The 26,593-nt window shown below is 44.5% G+C and overlaps 1 protein-coding gene across 3 annotated transcripts in view; it reads right to left on the minus strand.

The window, feature by feature from the left end:
• Positions 1 to 9,691: 9,691 nt before the first annotated feature.
• The window catches only part of SENP2 (SUMO specific peptidase 2), a 46,213-nt gene continuing 29,311 nt past the window's right edge, over positions 9,692 to 26,593 (minus strand). For 2 of the 3 annotated variants that reach the window (XM_065410409.1, XM_065410410.1), the window contains 9 exons: positions 25,343 to 25,400; positions 19,533 to 19,596; positions 16,774 to 16,932; positions 15,225 to 15,356; positions 14,574 to 14,777; positions 14,362 to 14,441; positions 13,299 to 13,383; positions 11,299 to 11,394; positions 9,692 to 10,419 (listed from right to left, as the gene is read on the minus strand). In XM_065410409.1, the coding sequence (XP_065266481.1) occupies positions 10,357 to 10,419; positions 11,299 to 11,394; positions 13,299 to 13,383; positions 14,362 to 14,441; positions 14,574 to 14,777; positions 15,225 to 15,356; positions 16,774 to 16,932; positions 19,533 to 19,596; positions 25,343 to 25,400 (941 nt within the window). In that variant the 3' untranslated portion in view covers positions 9,692 to 10,356. Of the gene's footprint in view, positions 10,420 to 11,298; positions 11,395 to 13,298; positions 13,384 to 14,361; positions 14,442 to 14,573; positions 14,778 to 15,224; positions 15,357 to 16,773; positions 16,933 to 19,532; positions 19,597 to 25,342; positions 25,401 to 26,593 lie in introns of those variants that run through there. The other variant, XM_065410411.1, reaches the window with a different exon arrangement.

Here is a 26,593-nt window from a genome sequence, read left to right on the forward strand (position 1 = left end):
TTTAAAGAAGAGAAAAAAAAAAAAAAAAACTACCTCAGGTGTTTTCGTACCTCAGCACCTTGCCCTCGTGTTTCCCTTTTAGAGATTTTGTATGCCTTGTAAAACTGATAGTTGGAGCATTTTTTTATTTTTTTAATAAAAATGAGTTGGAAAAAAATCTAGACCAAGTCAGCTGCCCAGCGGGAGAAGGTGCCGTCCCGCGTGTGCAACGACAGCTCTGTATTATCTTTCTGCTAGCTGAGAGCCGATGGCCTTTCCTTTGGAGAAACCTTGAAAATGTTCTTAGAAACAAACTGACAAAAAGACAACCCGAGAGAGAAAGGATTGAAGTAGAACTCCTGAGTTTTGATAGGGCACACGCCATTAGAGTTTTCTACGCTAAAGGATGACCATGTACTGGTTTACGTGAACATACCATTGTACCAACAGACTGCAATGCCAGTTTCCTCTACTGCAAACAGTGTTCTGTGAAAAAAAAGAAATATATCCAGCTAACAAGAGCCTCACTTTGGTATTTATTTTCATTTAATGTCATGGAATTGACTAGGGCTGTAAGCGCTGAGAAGCCTGGGCCGCAGCTTGGCTGAAGGGTGGGCAGTGGGTGGGATATAAAAGGCCCTAGTTGCGCCCTAGAGCCACAGCCAGACCACCATTGGGTCCACCAGGAGCTGTGTAAGGCAGTGAATAGCCCTAAAAGAGGGGACATGGCAACATTACTCAGAGGGGATATAAGAGTGGGAGAAATTGGTGGCTGCCCCAAAGCAATTAGACCATCGGGGAGTAAGGCAGGCTGCCTGCCTGCCCTGGCGCCATGCAGCTCCTGGCATGTCTGGCTCCTAGGTGCAGGGGCAGCCACGGGGGCTCCATGTGCTGCCCCCGCCTGGAGCGCTGGCTTCTCAGCTCCCATTAGCCGGGAACTGCAGCCAATGGGAGCTGTAGGGGGAGGGCACAGAGCCCCCTGCTCCTGCCTAGGAGCCAGACATGCTGGCCACGTCCTGGAGCTGCCAAAGGTAAGCACCACCCAGCTGGAGCCTGCACCCACTCCCCAGCCCCCTCCAGCACCCAAACTCCCTCCCACATCCTGCACTCTGAACCCCCTCTTGCACCCCAAAATTCCCAGCCCCACCCCAGAGCCTGCACCTCCCACACCCTGCCCCAAACCGCTCAGCCCCACCCCTGAGCCCCCCCACACAAACACACTCTGAACCCCTCAGCCCCAACCCTGAGCTTCCTCCTGCACCCCCCCCCAACCCATCATCCCTGGCCCCAGAGCTCACACCCCCTAGCCAGAGTCCACACCCAACCCCCTGTTCCAGCTCTTAATCCCCTCCTGCACTCTGAACCCCTTGGCCCCAGCCCTGAGTCCCCTCCTGTAGTTCAAACCCCTCATCCCCAGCCCAGAGCCCCCTCTGCACCCTGAACCCCTCATTTTTCTTCAAGTGCTTGCTCATGTCACTTCCATTCTAGGTGTGTGCACACCCACGTGCAGTTGGAGATTTTTGCCTTAGCAGTATCTGGGGCACTCTCTGATAGGCCATGCAGCAGTATATTACGCACCACCAGCCCTACACCCGTGACAGTTGGTCAGAGCTCTTTGTCTTGCATCCCAAAAGCATTAGCAGTTCTTAACAGCCAATTGTTATTCCCTTTGTATATAGTTCTTAGGTACTTAGTGAGCCAATTTAATTGTAAGTTTAGTGGTAAGAGTCCCAGCTGGGGCTTCGCCCTGGAGCAGGGCATCAAGGCGTGTTCCTCATGCAACAGGCCCCCCACAGCAGCTGTTTGAAGAGCTTAGGGGAATCCCATATAAAGGACAAGTGCAGATTTAAGAATTTTCATCCCAAAAGGAGAGGGACATGTGCTTGAAAGCCCTCCTGCTAGGCACCGGGCACAGCGCAACCTCCAAGCCCTCCCTCCAGGGCTCCGCTCCTAGCACCTCGGCATCAGTGCAAAGTGCCCTGCCGGCACCGGCATCCTACCAGCACTGTTCCCTCTCACCTGTGCCCAAGAAGCAACCAAAGGAAAGGGTTCCCTGGCTCCATCCAAGGAGGGGAAGGGGGGTGCTAGGCAAAGGACCTGGTTCAGGCCACATGCCTGCCCCAGAAATGTAGGGAAATACTGCTACAAACAGACCCCCTGGTCCAGCCAGGGATCCTCCTCCAACTCCTGGGAGGAGTGGAGGATTCCAGCTCCTATGGGGATCTTCATCGCCCCAGTCCAAGCAGCCAAAAACCTGGTAGGCCTGCCAGCACTGCAAATGCCATGCCAGGCGCCAGCCATGGTTAAGGCCCTGGAGTCCAAGGGCAAGCCAGTCATAGGATGTCCCCAAAGGGCAGGGGAATACCATTGGTCTCTGGATCACAGGCATTCGTCCCCATCCCCACAGCCTAGGACACTGGTCCCGCAACCTCGGTCGCTGGCTAGAAGGCCCAGGTCCCTGGCACTGCGCTCTCCTTCCCCCAGGCACAGATTGCTGGAATCGAGGCACTGATCCTCGCGCTCCTGGTACCAGCCAGCCTCCCACCTAAGATCACCTTAGCACAGATCCCGGTCTCCTAGGCACCGCTGCCTGATGATACAGGACCACCCACCATCCCAGCACCGATCTCTGCTGCCCCGGTACTGCACGAGGGACAGGCAGTAATCACTGGCCTGTAGACACCTGTCTCTGCCAAGGCTTAGTTCTGTGCACCCCAGTTCCATTTCCATTTCCCCCATCCCAGGGTCCCCCATTCTCCATCCATGCCCAGCCCAGTCTAAACCCTCTCCTCCCCCCCCCCATGCAAGGGGGCTCTGTGTGCCCCTCTATCCCTCTCCCCTGCCCCCCATACCAGGGTCCCCCCCATTTCCCCTCCCTCACTTTGTTCATCTCTGTCCCCCACCCCCGCCATTCTCTTCTTTCAGGCGCCTGCTGGTGTTCTGGTCCCTGAAGCTGCACCCATTCCCAGACAGTTTGGAAGCGAGCTGCTGCAGCATTCAAAACTTACTGTGGTTGAGTCAGACAGCAATGGCATCGAGGTGTTTCTGACCAAAACCAGGGCGGCCGAGACTCATTCACACAGCCTGTTGGCCTCAAGATATAAGCAACTCCTGGACAGCTGTGTCTGCCACCAGCCTGCATCTGCTGCACCTGTGCTAGCCCCCGGCCGCCAGTGGGGAGGCAGTGCCCAAGCAGCTTGGGCTGTGACCTGCCCTCAAGCCCATGTCATAATGACGAGCAGTAAGAGTAAGGTTTTTGTCTGGGTATTTTTAGTAAAAGTCACATGTACATGACGTGGGCAATAAACAAAACGTCACAGAAGCCCTGCCCTGGCTATGACATACTTAAAATACCCGCAACAAACAGGCTGAGGCCTGGCAGCTGACGACCAGGGAACTGTACAGCCTGGAAGTACCCCAGTCAGAAGGGGGCAGCATCCAAGAGAGGTGAGAGCCAAGGGAGCCAGAAACCTGAGTGGGTGCCCTTGCTGGACCACTGAGGGGCAATACATACACAAAAATAACAGGAGTACTTGTGGCACCTTAGAGACTAACAAATTTATTAGAGCATAAGCTTTCGTGGGCTACAACCCACTTCTTCGGATGCATATCAGGAGTACTTGTGGCACCTTAGAGACTAACAAATTTATTAGAGCATAAGCTTTCGTGGGCTACAACCCACTTCATCCGAAGAAGTGGGTTGTAGCCCACGAAAGCTTATGCTCTAATAAATTTGTTAGTCTCTAAGGTGCCACAAGTACTCCTGTTATTTTTGCGGATACAGACTAACACGGCTGCTACTCTGAAATACATACACAGGTACCCGCCCTGTGACAGATAATGCACTGCTCTTCCTTTCATTTTTCCTCTGAGGAGGAAAGGGGCTCAGAAAAGAAGAGGGATGAGACACAAATAAACCAGCAGCCCAGGCTCCAATGTAGAGAAGAGCAACTCATGGCAAAGTCAAACTCTTCCACCAGCAGCAAGGCTCTCTTCCCCTCCCACAAAGCAGCCATCTCGGTTTCCAGAGATCCTGGGCCTTTCTTGGCCAGGTTTGAATCAAGGCTGACATTTCAGGTGGCAACAGTACGCAGCAGCTTTCCGGAGATTGAATGCAACTAAAAAAGAGCCACCGTGGCTTAACAACCACGTAAAAGAAGCAGTGAGAGATAAAAAGACTTCCTTTAAAAAGTGGAAGTCAAATCCTAGTGAGGCAGATAGAAAGGAGCATAAACACTGCCAAATTAAGTGCAAGAATGTAATAAGAAAAGCCAAAGAGGAGTTTGAAGAACGGCTAGCCAAAAACTCCAAAGGTAATAACAAAGTGTTTTTTAAGTATATCTCAAGCAGGAAGCCTGCTAAACAACCAGTGGGGCCCCTTGATGATCGAGATACAAAAGGAGCGCTTAAAGACGATAAAGTCATTGCGGAGAAACTAAATGGATTCTTTGCTTCAGTCTTCACGGCTGAGGATGTTAAGGAGATTCCCAAACCTGAGCCGGCTTTTGTAGGTGACAAACCTGAGGAACTGTCACAGATTGGAGTGTCACTAGAGGAGGTTTTGGAATTAATTGATAAACTTAACGTTAACAAGTCACCGGGACCAGATGGCACTCACCCAAGAGTTCTGAAAGAACTCAAATGTGAAGTTGCAGAACTATTAACTAAGGTTTGTAACCTGTTCTTTAAATTGGCTTCTGTACCCAATGACTGGAAGTTAGCTAATGCAACACCAATATTTAAAAAGTGCTCTAGAGGTGATCCCGGCAATTACAGACCGGTAAGTCTAACGTCGGTACCAGGCAAATTAGTCGAAATAATAGTTAAGAATAAAATTGTCAGACACATAGAAAAACAAACTGTTGAGCAATAGTCAACATGGTTTCTGTAAAGGGAAATCGTGTCTTACTAATCTATTAGAGTTCTTTGAAGGGGTCAACAAACATGTGGACAAGGGGGGATCCAGTGGACATAGTGTACTTAGATTTCCAGAAAGCCTTTGACAAGGTCCCTCACCAAAGGCTCTTACGTAAATTAAGCTGTCATGGGATAAAAGGGAAGGTCCTTTCATGGATTGAGAACTGGTTAAAAGACTGGGAACAAAGGGTAGGAATTAATGGTAAATTCTCAGAATGGAGAGGGGTAACTAGTGGTGTTCCCCAAGGGTCAGTCCTCGGACCGATCCTATTCAACTTATTCATAAATGATCTGGAGAAAGGGGTAAACAGTGAGGTTGCAAAGTTTGCAGATGATACTAAACTGCTCAAGATAGTTAAGACCAAAGCAGACTGTGAAGAACTTGAAAAAGATCTCACAAAACTAAGTGATTGGGAAACAAAATGGCAAATGAAATTTAATGTGGATAAATGTAAAGTAATGCACATTGGAAAAAATAACCCCAACTATACATACAATATGATGGGGGCTAATTTAGCTACAACAAGTCAGGAAAAAGATCTTGGAGTCATCGTGGATAGTTCTCTGAAGATGTCCACGCAGTGTGCAGAGGCGGTCAAAAAAGCAAACAGGATGTTAGGAATCATTAAAAAAGGGATAGAGAATAAGACTGAGAATATATTATTGCCCTTATATAAATCGATGGTACGACCACATCTCGAATACTGCGTACAGATGTGGTCTCCTCATCTCAAAAAAGATCTACTGGCACTATTAAAGGTTCAGAAAAGGGCAACTAAAATGATTAAGGGTTTGGAACGGGTCCCATATGAGGAGAGATTAAAGAGGCTAGGACTCTTCAGCTTGGAAAAGAGAAGACTAAGGGGGGATATGATAGAAGTAAATAAAATCATGAGTGATGTAGATAAAGTGGATAAGGAAAAGTTATTTACTTATTCCCATAATACAAGAACTAGGGGTCACCAAATGAAATTAATAGGCAGCAGGTTTAAAACAAATACAAGGAAGTTCTTCACGCAGCACACAGTCAACTTGTGGAACTCCTTACCTGAGAAGGTTGTGAAGGCTAGGACTATAACAGAGTTAAAAGAGAACTGGATAAATTCATGGTGGTTAAGTCCATTAATGGCTATTAGCCACGATGGGTAAGGAATGGTGTCCCTAGCCTCTGTTTGTCAGAGGATGGAGATGGATGGCAGGAGAGAGACCACTTGATCATTGCCGGTTAGGTCCACTCCCTCTGGGGCACCTGGCATTGGCCACTGTCAGTAGACAGGATACTGGGCTAGATGGATCTTTGGTCTGACCCCGTACGGCCATTCTTATGGGATAGCAGCATAGCCTCCCTCTGTCAGTCTTCACCATGAGCAGGAGGCTGTGGCCACACCAGTGTTTTGGGCTGATTAAAGGATTAGGATTATATCATCCAGAGAGGGAAGACAATGGCAGCATCTAAGATTCATGGGGGGAGGTGGTCTCTGAGAACAATTACAAGCTAGAGGCAGCAAGTGGGAACAGGCTTTGCACAAACCTCCACAGCATGAGGCTCTGAGAGGTATCAACTCACTAACATCCCCACACAAATAACCACAGGCTGGAGATGAATACAGCCATACAATAGTGCAGAGGTGGGAAACTGACCTATTCATCTCACTGGCTGTTCTTCTCACAAAGCTCATGGGTACAGGGAGAAATTTACTGGTACAGTTACATAGAGAGAACATCCCCTGGACCAGTCAGAGTTCTTTTGTCCAACATAGCTTATCCCACTTTCTGAGCCAGGAGTGTCCACACAGGAGTTGCAGCAGTAAAGTGTCACATGTAAATAAGTCCCAGCTCTAGCCCATCTCTGTTGGGGAACAACAATTTTCAAGAAAATCTCACAGCACCTACAGGTTTTAGAATATTACTGCTATGGGAAGCTTTACCTGAGTAATCATTGGACCACATGACCCCAAACTTGCACCCAGGGCCCTGCTGGGGCTAGAGTTTTATCAGATATCACAGAAATCATGAAGTTGAATAAAGTCTGAAATCTTGGAAATGGCTGTAAAAAGACATTGGATTCATCCAAGTGGTGTTATGACTCCTTGCGGTAGGTCACAATGCCACACTGGTTTGGCCCATCTGCCCCACTGTAGATGGAGAAGGAGGCGCAGATGAGCCAAGGCTGAGAGGTGCTGTGACCCTGGGCAGCAGTGCCTGAAATGGGGAGCCAGGCCCCATGGTGCAGGGCTCACTCTAATGCCCCCACTATATACTTGTGTATGCAGATGTCATGAAAACTACATTTGGTGACCTCTCCATAACTAATCATTTTTCCCCACACCCCTGCCCTGAAATATGCTAAATATTGCTGTGCTAACATTGTGGCCTTGCTGATGAGGCATAGCAAGTTTCAGAACAATTTGAGTCTGCACTTGGCTTTTGAAATAGATCTTAAACCAGGCCCAGCTCCTCAAAAGGTATTTAGGCCCCTACTTCCATTGAAATCAAAAGGAATTAGCTGCCCAAGTACCCTGAAAGCAAAGACAACAAATGCAAAAGAAACCCTGGCAGGACCCAGGCAAAGAGCAACGAACATGCACACCAGATTCTTCAAAAGCTGCCACGGGCAGGAGTAAACTCCCACTACGCAGGTGCTGCTCAGGTTGAATGGCCACAGCATGTTATGGTGTGGCAGTTGCTCGTCATTTTGCCTGCAAATACTGGCTTGCAAAGGAATCCCAATCATGCTGCACATGCGTGACTGTCTCCAGCTTGGCTCAAGCCCCATTGTAGATCCAACTTTTATGTGAAAAACTTTCAGTATTGCTTCCTCAAAAGGGGTAGTGGGAGCTGGCTATTGATCTCAGCTAATCACTGTGAGCCTACTGGAGGGAAAGCCTTAAAGTGGAAACTGCACAAATGTAACTCTGCAGGGAAAAAATGTGAAGTGAGTTAGGTTTTATGTTCATATGCAGCACTAATCTGATGTGATCCCCTAGGTAGATCTCCCTCAGCACCCTTTGACATAATCAGAGAAATCAAAGCCTCGATTTTTTTTGCTACAGGCAGGTGCAGATGAGTGGAAAGACCACCACCACCTCACCGCTAACATTTCAACACTGGTTAGTGTGTTCAAAATATTCATTTGGAAGACATAAGAATTTGAATGGGTGAACAATTAAATATCAGGAGCTGTGTTCCCCTCCCACTACACATCTGAGACCTCCCAGAGCAGCCCAGAAGATAAATTTCAAATTCTAAGGTAAAACAAAAAGAGAAAGCTTCCTTTGGAGGCTATTTAATGGTGGCATTTCTTCAGCGTTTGAGTGGATTCTGTCCTGTACTACACTTTGTTTTGAAGATTATCATTTCAAAATCATAACTTGACTGTAGTGCAGGGGTGTCAAACTCATTGTGTATGTCCGGCCTGATTGGACATCTTGCCACTTGATGCAGGCCACACTCTACAAGGGCTATTTCGGTGTTAATTTCTCTGTTGGTAATTACATACATTTATTTTAGAGACCACTACTGCTGCTCCCAGAAACCTGGCATCTCTTAACTTGAACCAGAGCATCAACTTTGGAGCAAATAACTGCGTCGACCACCGTTGTCCTAATAATGAAATTAAGGGCTTGTCTACACTGCCCCATGTGGACTATGTAGGGTATGGAATGCACCAGTGTGTTGTGCTCCAACTTCTCCAGGTGGGCCCTGCTGGCATGCACTCAATGTTCTTTAGTGCACACTGATGTAGTCCTGTTCGAAACAGGACTGCATCAGTGCACACTAGCAGAGTCTACAGGTGAGTTAGAGTGAAACACTTTGATGCACTCTACAAACCACACACCTGTAATGCCGACTCTGATGTCATGAAGACAAGCCAGAAGATTCATGTGAAGTCTGCAAGCTGGATGAAACTATATGGGCTAGATGCAGCTGGCAGGCAATATGTCTGACATCCCTCCCCTAGAGAGCAGGGTTCGCCTTCTCTCATGATAAACCTAACTGAATAGAAATCACTGCCATGCAATGATCTTTTGTTTCCCTCCTCTAGTAACATCTGCCTATTATGGTGAGTGTCATCTCCACTTACATAAGCATTAACATAAGCTGCTTATGAAGATGGTCTCGTGGGTAAATTGTGGGATTGGGAGTTGGGAGACCAGGGTTCCTCCCAATTTGAGAGAGTCACCTTAACCAAGCCTCTGTGGGCCATGTGCACACGAGGGACAATGTGGGCTGCTGTGAGGGGTGCTTAGTGACTGGAAACCTAGCCAAAGAGCCAAATGAAGGCCACGTGGAAATGCACAGCATGCAAATATCCTCTTCTAGTATCCAAGCACCTCACCATTACATTTTTTGCTCACTATCCCCTGTGAAATAATGAAGGGTTTTTCCTCCCGTTACAGAGGGGGAACTAAGGCACAGAGACAGTGACGTGTCCATGGTCCCACAAGCAGGCTGCGACAGAGTGAGGAACTGAACCCAGTCTCAGGTTAACACCCCAACCACTGGGCCATTCTTCCTCTCATCCTGCATATCCCCCTCCCCACTTATAACATTCAACCCCATCTACTGAATAATTTAAATTCCCCCACTGTCTGCTGACGCAGGGTATTCAGCCTCCTCAATTCTTATATTCTTCATCTTAAACTCTTCCAGACCTCCTAACGGAACATCACATTCATGTTAAAGTGAACTGGAAACTAACTTTCCTATGCAAAAATATTTTGAAAAGGTAACTGCAAATTTACTCTGGTTCTCTTCCTGCAGATTTTAGTCCAGAAAAGACCCCTTCCATAAGTTACAGCACACTTTCATTTTAATAAAGAAAAATAAATATTCATTTTCACATGGGACAGTCTCTTGAAACAAATACTGAACCCCAGCTACAGGGGCTTCACTATGGATTTGTTACAAATCAAAACATAAATGCCTTGCTCCTAGGGTCTTTACAAATCCAGTTTTAGGAATCAAGTGGAGTCTTCTATCATCCAGAAGCAGAGCAAACCTCTCCTTGAACCAGTAGCTAAACACGTCGTCCCCGTGAAGGTGATTTCAGACAGACAGTGACAGTTCTACAGGATACCTCCGTGCGCCAGCCAGAGTTTGCACCACAGTTCCAATGGCTGCAGTGAAGCACTAGAAGTTGCCAGTCTTCAGCAACATGAACTGATGCAGTTTGTTTGGGATCTGTTCTTAACCACCCACTCCAGTCCCTTAGGAGTCACAGCTCAGAGGCTGCAGAGATCTCTTTGCTTTGCGGTTAGGATGCATTAGCATATTCCAAACAAATGTAATTCTCTGGAGTGGACAAAACCACTGCTTTACAGCCTACTCTGAAGAGAGGAAGCTGTTAGCCCAGGTGCCTTTTGAAATAAGGCATTCAAACAAATTAGTTAAGCTAAGAACTAATTGTCACTACGTGGTGATCATAGAATCACTGTGTGAGTATCTCTCAGTCTGGGGTCACAGCAGCTGTTGATGAAGTATCTCCCATACCATCTTTTTGCGGAAATGAGGCATGTGGTGCTAAAAGGAAGAAAGAAAAAAAAAAACTATTAAACACTAAACCAGAGTAAAAGGGGTCAGAATAAGCGTATTTGTCCACATTCTGTAGGCACTGACCATAACAGTCAGTGTTCAACATTTGCCACAGTTCCCATGCAATGGTATTTGATACCACAACTTTGCCCTACACTAAGGGACAGAAAATGCAATGCTCTGGCAAATGCTGACTTTAATGAAAAACATGAATGTCATGACTGAGAATTTGCACATCCTTTAAGAAAAGCCCAGTGCAGCTGAAAACAGCCAGTATTTTAACTTGTGAAAAAGCTATTTGGAAAGGAGCCTCGAAGATGCCATAACTAAGTCAAGCCTACTACTACAAACAGCTCCAGCCCCCCGCACCAGAGGACTAAGACATGATGCTTGGCAAATGGACATAAGCAAAGGCAGGGAATGCAGCTCACAGGGCTGGGAGGGCTCACTTGTCAGTACGACAGTAGCACCTGGAGGCCCAAGCCAAGACCAGGACCCATGGGGGTAGGTGTGTAACTAGCAAGAGATGAGCTTACAATTTAATTAGAGGAGTCAGGTGACAGGGAAAACATGCCCAGAGATTGGAGGCACCACAGGTCAGTTTAAAAAACAGGAGTACTTGTGGCACCTTAGAGACCAACAAATTTATTTGAGCATAAGCTTTCGCGGGCTAAAACTCACTTCATCAGATGAATGCAGTGGAAAATACAGTAGGAAGAGAGAGAGAGACACACACACACACACACACACACACACACACACACAATGAAACAATGGGTGTTACCATACACACTATAATGAGAGTGATCTGTTAAGGTGAGCTATTACCAGCAGGAGAGAAAAAAAAATTTGTAGAGCTTTCCTCACCTGAGTGAAAGTGATAGTTTTGTCTCTGGAGATATAGTCTGCATATTTACAGGTAAACATCCCGCAGTCACTTCCGTTCAGCTGCTGTGGAATTTCCTATGAGTGAGCAGTGGAAGCAAGTTGCATGTTAGTCCTTTCACCTTGCTTTAAGTGTGCCTTTCTTACGAAATATGCAATGCATTATCTTCAGTACTGTGTATCAGCAGCATTTTAATGAGCCGCTTGTGTCCTCCAATCCAGGAAATAAGCTTTAACACCTCCTCACAAATCACATAACTACAGCTGCACCATGTTCCATTTGCTGGCAAGGAACATCCTGGTCCTTCACCTGTCAAATCTTTAGAATGCACACTTTCCCAGCCCAGGATGTCCTTACGTAAGTGTGTACTATGGGCCCCAGGCCCCAGTGGGGCTTTGAACCCTACTAACGCTGCTTACTAGAAAGAATACAGATTCCCCCACTCTTGAGTTAGCGCTTCCTGCAAGTGACGGAGGGAATTCCCATTCTGTACAATGAGAGCTACTAAAGGACAAGTTTTGCCTTTGATGATGCATGAACAGCTCTCATTGATTGTAGTGGAAGTTGCATGTGGGGAGAATTTAGCTCTGACCTTTAATTCCCTCCCCACAAGGTATTGGCTACAAATCAGAACGGTCAATGTCAGCTTGTTCTCCAGTGACCCAGGGCAAGACAACTCCAACTATCCAGGGGAAGAACTAATGCGTGGGATCTATTATATGAATTACTACTGCCTGAGCACAAAGCAACAGGAGCTATTCACCTGCAGCTGGAGTTCACAGCTCCACAGGCATCCTAAGAGTTCCTCTGAACTGAATGTGCCAAAGCCCCTAGAAAGCTTTGAGAACTGGGAAAGAGCAATTCCAGCTCACAACAGGGCATGTTCTATGCGAGGCTATGCCAGTCTCCCCTCCAGCACCTTTGCTTTTTTTTTCCCTTCCTCCAAACCCAATCTAGATGAGGGGAGGAGGATCTCTACAGACAAAGCTATTTGGAGAACACGACAGAACAGACATTTATTTTAGAAGATTCGAGGTCAAGCATGGACAACAGCAGTAATTTGAAACCATCTTTGCAGAAGGAAGAGGAGTCTCTCAAATAGCACAAAAAGCTACCTACCATAAAAAAATTTTTTTTTTTTTTAATTTGCACTACTACCCCAATACCGTAATATCGTTAAAAGTTCAAAGCCAGATTCACAGCTGCAGTCCAAGAAATACAGTGAGCACATGTACAAAAGATCAACTACTGTATATAGTTCCTGTACAGGAACTGTTGACATCTTTCATGCATCAGCATGCGCCTTAAAAGAATGAAGGTAAAGGCCACTTACAAGCTTACAGCGGCACAGCTGTACTGATACAGCTGTGCTGCGGTCAGAGCGCTCGTGTAACCGCATTATGCCGATGGAAGAGAGCTCTCCCATCGACATAATAAAACCAGCTCAACGCGAGGCGGTAGCTATGTCAGCAGGAGAGCGTCTCCCGCCAACAGTGCTGTGCACACCAGTGCTTATGCCACTCCGGGGAGGGTTCCCCCCCCCCCCCCCCACACACACACACACACACCGTTGAGCGATAAAAGTTTTGCTGACATAAGTGCTAGTCTTAACATGGCCTTCGCCCTAGTAAGAAATAATGGCGTTTGAGATATTTTTCTTGGACACAGCACCAGCTTATTGGACCAAAGGAAGAAAGCTGGATGGATGTTCCAAGGACTCCAGTCCACTCCAGATTGCTAGCATATTTTTCATGTCTAAACTGAGTCAGGAAAGAAGCAGTGACAGGCCAATCAAGTAAATAAAAGACACTGCTAAAGAGTCCATCAAAACATTGTTTCCGGTGTTCAGTTTGGGCTGCTGTATTATGGGCATTAGAAAAAGCCCACAAACAGCCATTCAAAACTTAGAATGGTTTCTCCTGAAGGCATTTGTGGTGTTGGGCTACAGTACATGGATCAGACTCAAACACTGTTCACATACATGTGATTTCATGCTGTAAAGTGTCCACTCTGAAGGATCAATATCTAGGTTCCTCTTGGTTTTGCTTTCTTCCTGCAGATATTGGCTGTTCAACAAAACAAAACAAAAAGAGGTATCAGACTTTTCTAATCAAAGGTCTTCATATTTTAGGCCAATCGTCTGTAAAGTTGCCTGACAAGGTCTTCACTAATTATGCACCAAAGACCTGAAGTACCAGGAAGGAGGATTATAGGATATAATCATACATGCTGAAGGTAAACCCACATGTGCCTAGGAACTATTCACATTACTTAAGAGATTTTAAATCAGAAGTTAGAGACTTCATAGGTAATGCTGCAGCCATGTTATATTGGACTCGGGTCTCAGATGGGGCACTGCCAGAAAAAGTGAGGCACATGAGATACTGGTAGTGATTCACAAGGTCACACAGACCCTTTCCTCAGAAGTCAATCTCCAACAGAGGTGGGCAGTACAGGGTGATTTTATGTAACATCAAACATGAGTACTGGTGCAATAGAAGAGTCAGTGTCAAACGAACTACAGCATTCACTCAACATACTGAAAGGATTATTTACATAAAAATTAACTCCAATGTCTCTAATAGAGCATACAAGAGGATTATGTGTGCAATACAATTTGGTGGGTTACTTAAGAGCTGCAAAAAATGGCAGAAGAGCTAGAAAGTAGAGGGGTCTCTCACTGGTAATAGAGGATGTCAATATCCCCTAGGAAGGAGTTCTGGTCCTATGAAGTGTGTTGAGGTTAATGTTCTGAAAGAGGAATGGATTTTGTCTTTCTATTGGCATCAGAGCTTTAACAGGTCACTCAATGATGGTTCGTTCATAAAACATACTCAAATGTCCCCGGGAGGACAGGATATAATTAGCAGCTGGATGATGTTACAATTTGCACATTACTGGCAGTGACTAGTCCAGGAAGAGATTCTTGTCCCTTAAGGGTAAGTCTTGTGCTACGTAAAGCACATTTTCCAGTGAGTGACTGTGGAAAAATCCTTCCTGTATGTGTGAAACGCAGTGATAGATTCACTAAAGCATCTACTTACAGCAAAATCTCACAGATACTGTGGCCTCTTTGTCCCATCGAGTCAAAGTATTTGATAGTCTTTCTTCTGACATCTATTACCTGTTATTGAAAGACAGGCATTGGTGCAACAGACGTAGCCAAAGACTCCCTGCTGCCTACAGAGCAAGAACTAAAGCCTTTTCTAGGTTTTCCTTTCCCTTCCAATTCCAAGGATGGGCCAATTTGACTCACCACTAATCCCCAATGTACCCTCAGGTGAATGGGCACAAAGATGAGGTCTTGCTTGAAGAGATCCACACCTTTGGTCCATCTTTTTACTGCCTGGTAACCCCCAGAAATTAATTTGGGGTAGAAGAAAGTACTGAAAGCATGAAGCACTGGAAATCCCTGCTGCTTATTTCTCTCCACCAGAAGATTCATGTAGAAATTGATTACCTATATAATAGAGAGAGTAGAGTTCAGAGAATGAAGGAGACATACTCATTTGTCTGTTAAAGTTAAGCTTTATCTGCTGGACTCTTCAGAATTTGCAGTCTGAAAAGACCACACTGACTAGAACTCAAGTTCTAAGACTCCTGAACTAACTTCCTTCCTTTGAGTCCTGCATTTAAAACACTTGTTATTTCACCCATTCCCCAAAGTCAAATCTGATCCCAAGTTGCTGCTAACTCTTGAAAGCAGCATAATACAGGGAGACAGATTTTCAGGAGTATTGTTCCCTCTTAAAGGCCCAGCTTTCAGAACCCTATGGATATTCCTATAGGAACTGAGGTGTGGATCAGAAAATTAAGCCTGTCAGCAGCTAAATGTCAGAGAAAGTTGTGGGCACATTTTAATATATATGCACGCAGAACACAAACATTCCTATTGGATTAATTTTACCTCATCGTTGAGCCAGTGATGGTTCCTCAGTGTCTGGATATCCCCACGGGTGACCTTTAATTTAAAGGCGCTGCTCAAGATCTCATCCTCCTGGCCATGGCCTAATGCATTAGTGATTTCTCTTTCCATGTCCTGAAATGAGCAATTCCACAATGTGACTAGTGAGGAAGTCCTGAACCAGGGTGTATGTTGAGCAGGCCAACTGGTGCATCACACTAAGTTGAAAAAAGTATTTAAGTGAAATCCAGTAGAGGATTAAGCCTGCTAAAGGAGGGAGGAAGAGCTTGACCATACAGTGACACTGGGAGGCCAAGGATACCAGTGTTCGTTTCAGAGCAGAGGATTGTTAGCTTTGGTAGCTTTTTCTGTTAAGTTTGTACATGAAGCCTAAGGTACTACACACAGATGCCTGCACTTCATGCTATTTACTTGGATGGTTACACTTTTAAGCTATTTTAAATGGCGCTTCAGTCGTTTTGATTTATCAGATTACCCCAGCTCAGAACCATGGATATGTTTACACTGGCTCTGGTTTGGAAGTTCAGTCATTTTCTTAAGGATTATAAGGGATAATGGGAGTTTAAGAGGCTTAAGAGAATTCAATAAACACTAAAACCAGTATTGCAAGTGTTTCACAGGCAATCAATGTAGTTCAGTCAGAATAAGAGATAGGTATCATGCAGAAATAGAAAAACGCAAAACATGCACATCAGCAGACAGAGCACAGCTGAAGAAAGGACAATAAAAAAAAAAGTAGAGAGTTTCAAAGAGAAAACCACCTGTCCCCCATGCAATATTGTGGCCCTTGTGATCCTCAGCAGTCAGCCAACCATCACTCGGTTTAACTGGAATGGGGCTGATAGCAGAGCATTCTCAGCTCAAACTCATTTCTCACCTTTAGTTTACAAGAGAGTCTAGATTTGTTGTGTCCCAAAGGTCACCACAAGACTAACCTAATTCTCCCAGACACATCTGAGTGGGAATGAAAGGGAACATTATAGTGGGCTGTATTGGAGGCCACACTGACAGTTAGGAAGTCTGTATTTTGTATCTGATCATACACACTGTTAGAGCTGTCATGGATGCAAAGAGAGAAGTCTAAGTAATGTTTAGTTTCATTGCTGGTAGAAGATGGATTTTGATCTGTGGACCAAAAATAAATAAATTCTATTTTTGATTGAGCTGAACTAACAAACAAGGAAAATGCCCTTGTCTCTTCTATTGTAGCATCTACCAAGGTATGCATAAGAAAGTAATCAGACCGTTTATAAAGGAATGAGCAAAAGCATCCATTTCTTTTGCTAGCTCCCTGCAAATCAGATGTTAGTGGATTGGCAAGAATGGCTTGATTCGAAGTGATTAGAAGGTACGAATAGCAGACAAAATTTACTTTAGAAGAGGCACCTAGAATCCCTGATCCCTTTTGAACATGGTCAGTACATTAGCTAATATCAGGTGGGCACACAAAAAGAACCTGCAAAAAAGCCCAAATGATTCCATCCATTTTAGTTCACCTCTCCAAACCAGAAAGCCAAAAAAGGCATGGTACCTCTGTGAGCTCAGGAAGGCGCTCTGTACTCTTCTCTGGGCCTGGGCACTTCTGTTCTTTCACCACAAGTGCAGTTGGCCTTCTGGCTACAGCAGAGCTCCTACTGCCCAGACATAACCGAACTGACACCTCCTTTGACAGGTCAGCCTCCAGCCATCTCTGTTATACAAAAGGAAGCTCAATAGCATTTAAACAGGAAGTTATGATTTGTTACAGTGCATAATGTGACAGTCTTGTTCAAATATCAAATGAAAGCACTCAGCAAATACTCCCGACCGTCAGATTCCACACTCATCGAATTAAACACTCAGTCTAGCTCTCATTCGGAGTCAGGCGAGGTATTGCTAGGATTGAGCACACTTCCATTAAATGTGCCAATTTTCAAATGCTTTAGACCAGGGGTTCTCAAACTTCATGGCACCACGACTCCCTTCTGACAACAAAAATTTCTATACGACCCCAAGAGGGGAAACCGAAGCCTGAGCCCACCGGATCCCTGCCACGGGGGGGGGGGGGGGGGGGGGAGGAGAGGGAAAAGGAGGAGGAGAAGCTGAAGCCCAAGGGCTTCAGCCCCAGGCAGGGGGCCTGCAATCTCAGCCCCAGCGCCCAAGGCTGAAGCCCCAGATAGTGGGGCTCGGGCTTAGGTTTCGGCCCCAGGCACCAGCGAAGTCTAAGCCAGCCCTGGCTACCCCATTAAACAGGGTTGCGACCCACTTTGGGGTCCTGACCCACAGATTGAGAACCACTGCTTTAGACTGAAGTTGTTAGGATTTAGCGTTAATAACTCACTGCAGTTAAGTGGGTGAGAGGAAAGTGTTTCAGGCCACTTTCAGACTCAGGAAGACAATCACAGAAATGTATGAGTGGAAGGGACCTCAATAGGTCATTCTAGTCCAGTCCCCTCCTCTGAAGCAGGATTAGGTATTCATCTGACAGGTGTTTGTCTAACCAGTTCTTAAAAACCTCCAATGATGGATATCACATTCTCCCTAGGTAAATTTGTTCTGGTGCTTAACTATCGTTACCTTAAAGTTTGGAAGTTTTTCCTAATGTCCAACAAATCTCTCTTGCTGCAATTTAAGACCATTACTTCTTGTCTTGTCCTCAATGGATACAGAGAACCATTTATCACCCTCCTCTTTATAACAACCTTCTACATAGTTGAAGAATGTTTCTGTTATGTCTGCTCTTCTCCAGATTAAACAAACCAAATTTTTCCCAATCTTTCCTTGTAGGTCATGTTTTCTAGACCTTTAATCATTTTTGTTGCTCGCCTCTGGAGTTTCCACATTTCCCAAAGCGTGATGCCAAAACTGGACACAGTACTCCGACTGAGGCCTTATCAGCGCTGAGTGCAGCAGACTTACTTATGTCTTGCTTACAACACTCCTGATAATATATTTCAGAATAATTGGGTGGTTTTTTCGCAAAAGTATTATGTAGTTGACTCTTAGTTTGTGATCCCCCATTACCCTCAAAGCCTTTTCTGCAATACTTCTTCCTAGGCAGTCGTTTTCCATTTTGTATTTGTGCAATTGATTATTCCTTCCTAAGCACAGTACTGTGCATTTGTCCTAATTCAATTTCATCCTAGACCGTTTCTCTAGTTTGCCAAGATCATTTTGAATTCTAATCCTGTCCTTCAGAGCACTTCCAACCCCTCCCAACTTGGTATTGTCTGCAAATTTTATAAAAGTGTACTCTCTCTGCCATTATCCAAATCATTTATGAAGATAATGAACAGAACTGGACCCAGGATAGATCCCTGCAAGACCCCACTCAAAATGTTCTTCCAGCTTGACTGTGAGCCATTGGTAACTACTCAGAGTACAGTTTTTCAACCAGTTGTGCACCCACCTTTAGAAGATTCATCTCTAGGCTATATTTCTCTAGTTTGTTTATGAGAAGGTCATATGAGACTATCAAAAGTCTAGTAAAGTGGAGATCTATAGCAACAGTTTATGTTTGGGAGGTTCTTTGCCACTGTAGAGGGCTACAAAGTTGGTTTGGTTTAAAAAAAAAAAAAAAGTATCCCACATGGGCTGGATATTTGACAAAAGACAGTTTTGTATCCAAGCTTGGTACTTCTCTATGTTTTAGACCGTGTAAGTTTTCCTGATATCCCAGCTTAGCCTATTTAAAAAATAGATTTTAGACACACCCATCTTCCCACCCGTGCAGCAAGCGAAATACAGGTGAACATAAACAACTATGTATAAAGCAGAGTGGTGTTGTATTTCTAGTTTAGAAAAATAAAAATTAAAACGTAGTTAAAAATGCAGCAACCTTGAAAGAATTTTAGTAGTTAGAAAAAAGGTTTACCTGGTTTACAATCTGGAAATTTAACTGTGGCACCAAGCCAAATCTCAGAGACAAGAATCAGGGGGAAAATGCAAGCAAAGCAAAATCTATTCAGAAAGGACTGATGATGCAATAGTGTATCCTATAGTGATGTGGATAAACTCCAATAAATGTTACATGTTTGAGGGTTTGCCCATCAAATTCCAAGATGGACAGAAGAGAAATTGAGCAGATGCAGCATACTGACCAGAGCCCAGAATCACAAGGGGTCTTCCACCATCACTATACTCTGTAAGTCTCAAAGACCGCACTCTCACAAAAGCCATATGCCACTGGGTTAAGCACATTATTCAATGATATGCTCAAGTATGGAAGTACAGTTAGGGTTGAATGTACAGTTTAGTTATAGGACATCACATTTTTCAAAAGAGGAAAAAAGCTGGAGCTTCCAACCTTACCCCTTCATTTTTCTGCCCAACTGTCATTTCAGGCTCTTGTGAGTTTTCTGCTGAAGTCCGAGATCTTAGAGACAAAAACGGGCAGAGTTTCACAACTAGGGATATTTACTTAGTAAGTTACCTGTTGGGTAAGAAGTCAGGGGTTTGTGGGGAGGGTTGGGAAAGGCTCTCTGTGGGGTTGGAATCTGGCCAACGTGCAAGAAAAAAAAGTTTAACTTGACCCATTCTATAGCATCAATACTTTGAGGGATGCAGGGAAGAAGGGAAAGGCGAAGGGAAGGAAAGCTGGAAATACCCAAAGTAGGGGACTGGGGCTAGTACCAAAGCATGGCTAAAATAAGGATACAAGATGTAGCTTAAAGTTAAGATATAATGCACGACAATCATGAATTCTACATCGAGCACATCACCGGCCACCGACAGTACCAGGAGGCGTGAGCCAGAGTGACATTGTTCTTAGACTACGAGAAACGGACTAAGAGACTTTCTCCGTTGGATCATATGAACTGGAACCATAAACTCCCTGAACATTAAATCTCAACAAATGAGGGTCAATCCATCCTCATCATATCCACTCACACTCCACACCCAAACAGCCACTTTATGAACTTCATACCCTCATATCTCAATGCCTGTACTTTGACCCATCAACCTTTTACCCCCAATCAGGGATATTGCAGATTATGTATTCCTTATGCCACCCGATCTTAAACCAAACTTTGCACCCTTGATAATCTGTACGTTATTCCCTGATAACCAGAAACTTCTATGCTTAAACTCCGTACGGTTCACTTTTTTTTTTTTTTTTTTAAAACATCATCTTCATAAATGAAAAACTCCTCACGAAAAGAAAGCACTAGTTTACCTGAAGGGTATGCATCCAGATACAGTTAGGCCAACCTAGTTACAAATCTGAAAAATTTCACTCCCTGTATGACAGCGTTAGGTCGACCTTAACCTCACTAAATCCAGCTAGGTTGATGGAAGAACGCTTCTGTCAAGCTAGCACTGTCTCTTGGAGAGGTGGATTACCTACATTGACAGAAAATCCTCTTCTGTCAAAGTAGGAAGCATCTACAGTACATCATACTTGTGCCACTGTAGAGCAGACATGGCCTTAAAGTGGGTGGATAGAATAAGTTTACTTGACTCTTATAGGATTGCTAGGGGAGCTGCTATCCTTACTGGAAAAGGATTACCCTTGAAAACTATGCAGTATCTGAAGTGCAGCATGTTACTGTGCAAGGAATTATACACGGACATGTTTTACTTCTATCAGTATAAATGCTCCAAAATGAAAAAGTTCTTGCATTTCTTTTTGATCCAAGTCTCCTTTTTAAAAAGGGACCCATATATAAGATGACTTGTATTAGATCCTAAACCCACTGTACATTAGAAGACAAATTCAATCTAGTGTGATAAGATCGTCGATATCCAGGTTAGGTACCCCAGATGTTTTATAGAAGTACAGCTTTGTACTTTTATAGCACAAGGTGTACAAACAGAAGACTTTTCTATTCAAACAGCCAACTCAGATTCATAGACTTTAGATGATCAAGATGGTCCCTTCTGGCCTTAGTCTGACCTCCTGCATATTGCAGGCCACAGAACCTCACCCATCTACTCCTGCAATAGGCCCATAGCCTCTCGCTGAATTACTGAAGTCCTCAAATCATGATTTAAAGACTGCAAGTTAGAGAATCCGCCATTTATTCAAGTTCAAACCAGCAGGCGAACCCTCACTCTAGAAGGAGGCAACCCCCTGCCCCCAAGGTTTCTGCCAATCTGACCTGGGGAAAATTCCTTCCTGATCTCAGATACGGGAATTAGTTAGACCCCAAGCATTTGGGTGAGACCCACCAGTCAGACACCTGGGCAAGAATTCTCTGTAGTAATTCAGAGCCGTTCCCATCTAGTGTCCCATCTCTAGCCACCGAAAATATGTGCTACTAGCAGTTGCAGATGATTCACCTGCCATTGTAGGGAGTCCCATCATACCATCCCCTGCATAAGCTTATCAAGCTCAGTCTTGAAACCAGTTAGGTTTTTTTGTCCCCACTGATCCCCTTGGAAAGCTGTTCCAGAACTTCACTCCTCTGATGGTCAGAAACTTTTGTCTAATTTCAAGCAGAACCTTGTTGATAACCAGTTTATATCCATTTGTTCTCGTACCATAATTGGCCCTTAAACTTAAATAGCTCCTCTCCTTCCCTGGTATTTATCCCTCGGATGTATTTTTAGAGAGCAATCATATCTCCCTCAGTTTTCTTTTGATTAGATTAAACAAGCCAAGCTCCTTAAATCTCCTCTAATAAGGTAAGTTCTGCATTCTTCCGATCATCCTGGTAGCCCTTCTCTGCACCTGTTCCAGTTTGAATTAATCTTTTTTTTAAAAAAAGCACACAGTATTCCAGATGAGGTCTCACCAGTGCCTTGTATAATGGTAATACTTCCCCTTCTCTCTGCTGGAAATACCTTACCTTGTGAAGTTGCAGAACTAACAACTTTGGTACGTAACCTGTCACTTAAATCACATTCTGTACCAGATGACTGAAGGATAGCTATTACGATGCCAATTTTTTTAAAAGGCTCCAGAGGCGATCCCTGGCAATTACAGGCCAGTAAGCCTAACTTCAGTACCAGGCCAATTGGTTGAAACTATAGTAAAGAAAGAACAGAATTATCAGACACATAGATGGAATAGAATGTGTTGGGGAAGAGTCAACATGGCTTTGTAAAGGGAAATCATGCCTCACCAATCTACTAGAATTTTTTGAGGGGGTCAAATAAACAAGTGGAAAAGAGTGATCCAGTGTATATAGTGTACCTGGAGTTTCAGAAGGCCTTTGACAAGGTCCCTCACTAAAGTTCTTAAGCAAAGTAAGCAGTCATAGGAAAAGAGGGAAGATCCTCTCATAGATCAGTAACTGGATAAAAGACAGAAAACAAAGGGCAGGAATAAATAGTCAATTTTCAGTGTCTCCTCAGTGATTTGTACTGGGACCAGTGCTGTTCAACATATTCATAAATAATCTGGAAAAGGGGGTAAACAGCAAAATGGCAAAAATTGCAGACAGACAACTATCTTGAGTCATTTTGTAAAGTCCAAAGCAGACTGTGAAGAGTTACAAAAGGATCGCACAAAACTGGGTGACAGGGCAACAAAATGGCAGGTGACATTCAAATGTCAATCAATGCCAAGTAACACACATTGGAAAACAATCCCAACTATACATATAACATGGTCTAAATTAGCTGTTACCACTCAAAAAAGGGTCTTGAGTCATTGTGGATAGTTCTCTGAAAACATCTGCTCAATGTGCAGTAGCAGTCAAAAAAAGCTAACGTTACGAACCATTAGAAAAAGAATAGATATTTTCTGTCTATCATAATGCCTTTATAAAAATCCATGGTACACCCATATCTTGAATATTGCGTGCAGATCTGGCTGTCCCCTCTCAAAAAAGATATATATATTAGAACTGGAAAAGATTCAGAGAAGGGCTACAAAAATGATTAGGAATATGGAAGACTTTCCACATGAGGAGAGATTAAAAAACTGGGACTTTTCAACTTGGAAAGGTGATCACTAAGAGGGGATATAATGGAGGTCTATAAAATCTCAACTGGTATGAAGAAAGTGAATAAGGAAATGTTATTTACCCCCTTACATAACAAGAACTAGGGGGTCACCCAGTGAAATTAATAGGCAGCAGGTTTAAAACAAACGGAAGTACTTCTTTACACAACGCAGAGTCAACCTGCGGAACTTGTTGCCAGGAGATGATGTGAAGGCCAAAACTATAACAAGGTTCAAAAAAGAACTGGATAAGTTACTGGAGGATAGGGCCATCAACAGCTATTAGCCAGGATGGTCAGGGATGCAACACCATACTCATTGTCCCCAGCTTTTCTTTGCCGGGAGCGGACACGACAGGGAATGAATCACACAAATGATTGCCTGTTCTATTCATTTCTTCTGACAGTGGCCAATGCCACATGCTTCAGAAGACAGGATATTGGGCTAGATGGACCACTGGTCTGATCCAGTATGGCTGTTCTTATCTTCAGCCACAGGTGATAGGATGTTTTTCCTCTTTTATAAATTTCCTGCATGAGTTCATTCAAGAGCATAGATTTGTCTGGTTTCATCCATATTGTTATTGGAGCATTTAATGCATTAGATGAGGTATACCACATTATGATAGGCCTGTGTAGGATCCAAGGTGCGTTGTGGGAGGTGTTCATCATTGTAGCAGTGGAGATGTCTGCAGGTTTTGCATCTGTTTCTGTCAAGGTCTGGTGTTGCCCTGGTGGCCAGAGTGTGTTGGTCTGCGGGGAGCTTGCTTCCGATTAAGAGTTTGGAGAAGCTGGGGGGTTGTGTGAAGGCCAGAAGTGGGGGTTCAGAAAAGATCTTTCAAGATGTGGTTCCCATTGAGTCTGGGTTGTATTTTGAGGATATCCTATACTGGTTCCAATGGGGGGCGGTAGGTGACTACTAGGGGTCTGTGGTCAGAGGAGGTTTTAATATCTCTATTGAAGCAGGTTCTCTCAGAATAAACTGGTGTCCAGTTCCATGATGCAATCTACTTCTCTGCTGAAGTGTCCTTGTTTGGTGAAGGCGGTTTTGATTGAGTTAAGGTGTATATCCCAGACTTTCTCCTCAGAGCATATTCTGTGGTATCTGAGTGCGTGGCTGTAGGTAACAGATTTCTGGGTGTGTTTAGGGTGGTTACCGGATCTACGAAGGTGGAGGTGGCGATCTGTGTATTTCTTACATATGGTTGTCTGTCAGGTTCCATTGTTTAAGGCGATTGCGGTGTCCAAGAAGTTGATATTAGTGTGGAAGCACTCCAGAAAGTTTAGTGGGCTTGTTGAAGTTGGGGTGGAAATCACACATGAAAATTATAAATGACAAAAATAACCTATCACCTGTGGGTGAACACTTTTCACAAAGCGATCACTCTATATCTGAGCTAGCAGTCCTCATCCTCAAAGGAAGCCTGCGCATAACACTTTCAAGACAAGCTTGGGAGCTTAAATTCATAATTCTGCTAGACACTAAAAATCATGGACTGAACAGACACTGGATTTACAGCTTATTACAACAACCTGTAACCTGCTAGCCCCCTCACCCTTTGTCCTATGATTGCAGAGGTGTTAACGGACCACTCTACCTTATGCTAACAATCTGTTCCATCTTGCATTTAGCTGTAATGCAAGTACCACCTTTTGCAGCCCTAAAGAACTTTGTTTGGCTCGAACACTTGTCTCTCTCACTAGCAGAAGTTGGTCCAATAAAAGATATTACCTCACCCACCTTGTCTTTTTAATATCATGCAATAGGATTTCTGTAGACCAGAGTGGGAACAATGAGTTTACGCTTCCTCCTCCCAAACAACTTTTTACATACATCTCTAACCCTACTCACACAAGGAGAGATAGCAAAAACATTCCTTCTCCAGTGCTAAAAGCTTTGGCTGCTGGCTGGGCACTGCTTTCCTCGCTTTCTAGAGCTACAGCTGTCCCTTGCCCTGCTATCCAAATGGCCTGCTTTAATTCCCCTCCCTCCAGGACTCTATGATGCACTTGTGTGTTGTCATTATGATAGTGCGGCACATCCTGCACAAGATGCCCATTACATAGCTATGTTCCATAATTTACCAAGTCCCTCCAAAGAGGTTTCTCCTCAGCATCTGCAGGTGATGCACATAAATTTTTATTCACACACACAAAAATACCAGAAGTTGGAAGCCAAACAACACAGGAAGCCGAACATGGAGGAATGTAATTAAGAGAGATTTTTGTACCTGCTCACATCACTTCTCCGAGACCAGAGTGGGCCCCGAGTTTCAGCACCTCTGATACCTGCATAGAAGGAGAAGAAAGTATGAACTGAAAACAAAGTCAACTAATTCGGTTCAAAACTGTAGATTTTGAGGTTATACTGTAAATGACTGACTATCTGATTAGCCAATCACCAACACAAAGTTGCAGAGCTAACAGATAAGCCTGTTGAAGATCATATCCAGAGAAATGGAGGTTACTCACTGTAACTGAAGGTTCTTCGAGATGTGGAATGCAGATAGGGACCACACGTGGGTATGCATGAACCAAAGTCCAGAAATTCTTCCAACTGGTGTCTGTAGCTCCCCCTTGTGCTCCCAACCAAGGGCATAAAAGGCAATGTGGGTCAACACCTCTCCAGTTTCTCTTCTTATCACAATCCAACCAAATCCAAAGCTGAGAGGATTGAGGGTAGGTGGTGGAATACAGATTGAGACCACACATCTCAGAGAGCCTCCAGTTACAGTAAGTAACCTCCATTTATTCTTAGAATGCTGGTCCCTATGTATATTCCACACATGGGTGACTAGTTAGCAGTGTTCAGACTAGAGAAGGGTGCAAGGAAGGTGGCAGCAGAGATGCCTGTAGTATTGCCATTCCTACAGCTGCATCTGCAGTTACTGCTTGGACTAGAGCGTAGTGTGTCATGAACGTGTGGACAGAACTCTACGTTGCTGCCCTGCAAGGGGCCTGTAGCAGAACATCTGAGGGATGCCGCGGAGGCAGCTTGCGCTCATGTTGAGTGAGTTGTAATGCCCCAGGAACAGGAATTTTTTTCTATTTTGTAGCATTCTAAGATGCATCTCAAAACCCACTTTAGAAATCCTCTGAGAGGATATGGCTTGCCATAGCGCAGAGATCGTGTGGGTAATAAAGTGTCAGATTTTCTAATGGGTTTGGTTCTTTGCAGGTAGAATGTCAGGGTGCACCTGATATCAAGGGAGTGAAGTCTCTTGTCTTCAGAATAAGCGAGGGGTTTCAGGAAAAATACAAGTAAGCGTATTGTCTGATTTATGTGGAACTCAAACAATCTTGATATGGGAGGGCTGAAAAGTCCTCACCAGAAGAGGGAGGTGAGAACTCTGGCAGGAACAGTCATTTGGAGTCGACGGAGTGCCAATTTGGCTGCTAAATCTAGTGGAGACAAGTTTGCAGACACAAGTGGAGTCTGGTGAATGGCATCACAGGTACATGCACCCACCTCGCCCAACAGT

Source organism: Emys orbicularis, chromosome 9 (assembly GCF_028017835.1).
Source record: "Emys orbicularis isolate rEmyOrb1 chromosome 9, rEmyOrb1.hap1, whole genome shotgun sequence".
In the NCBI taxonomy this organism is placed as follows: domain Eukaryota; kingdom Metazoa; phylum Chordata; order Testudines; family Emydidae; genus Emys; species Emys orbicularis.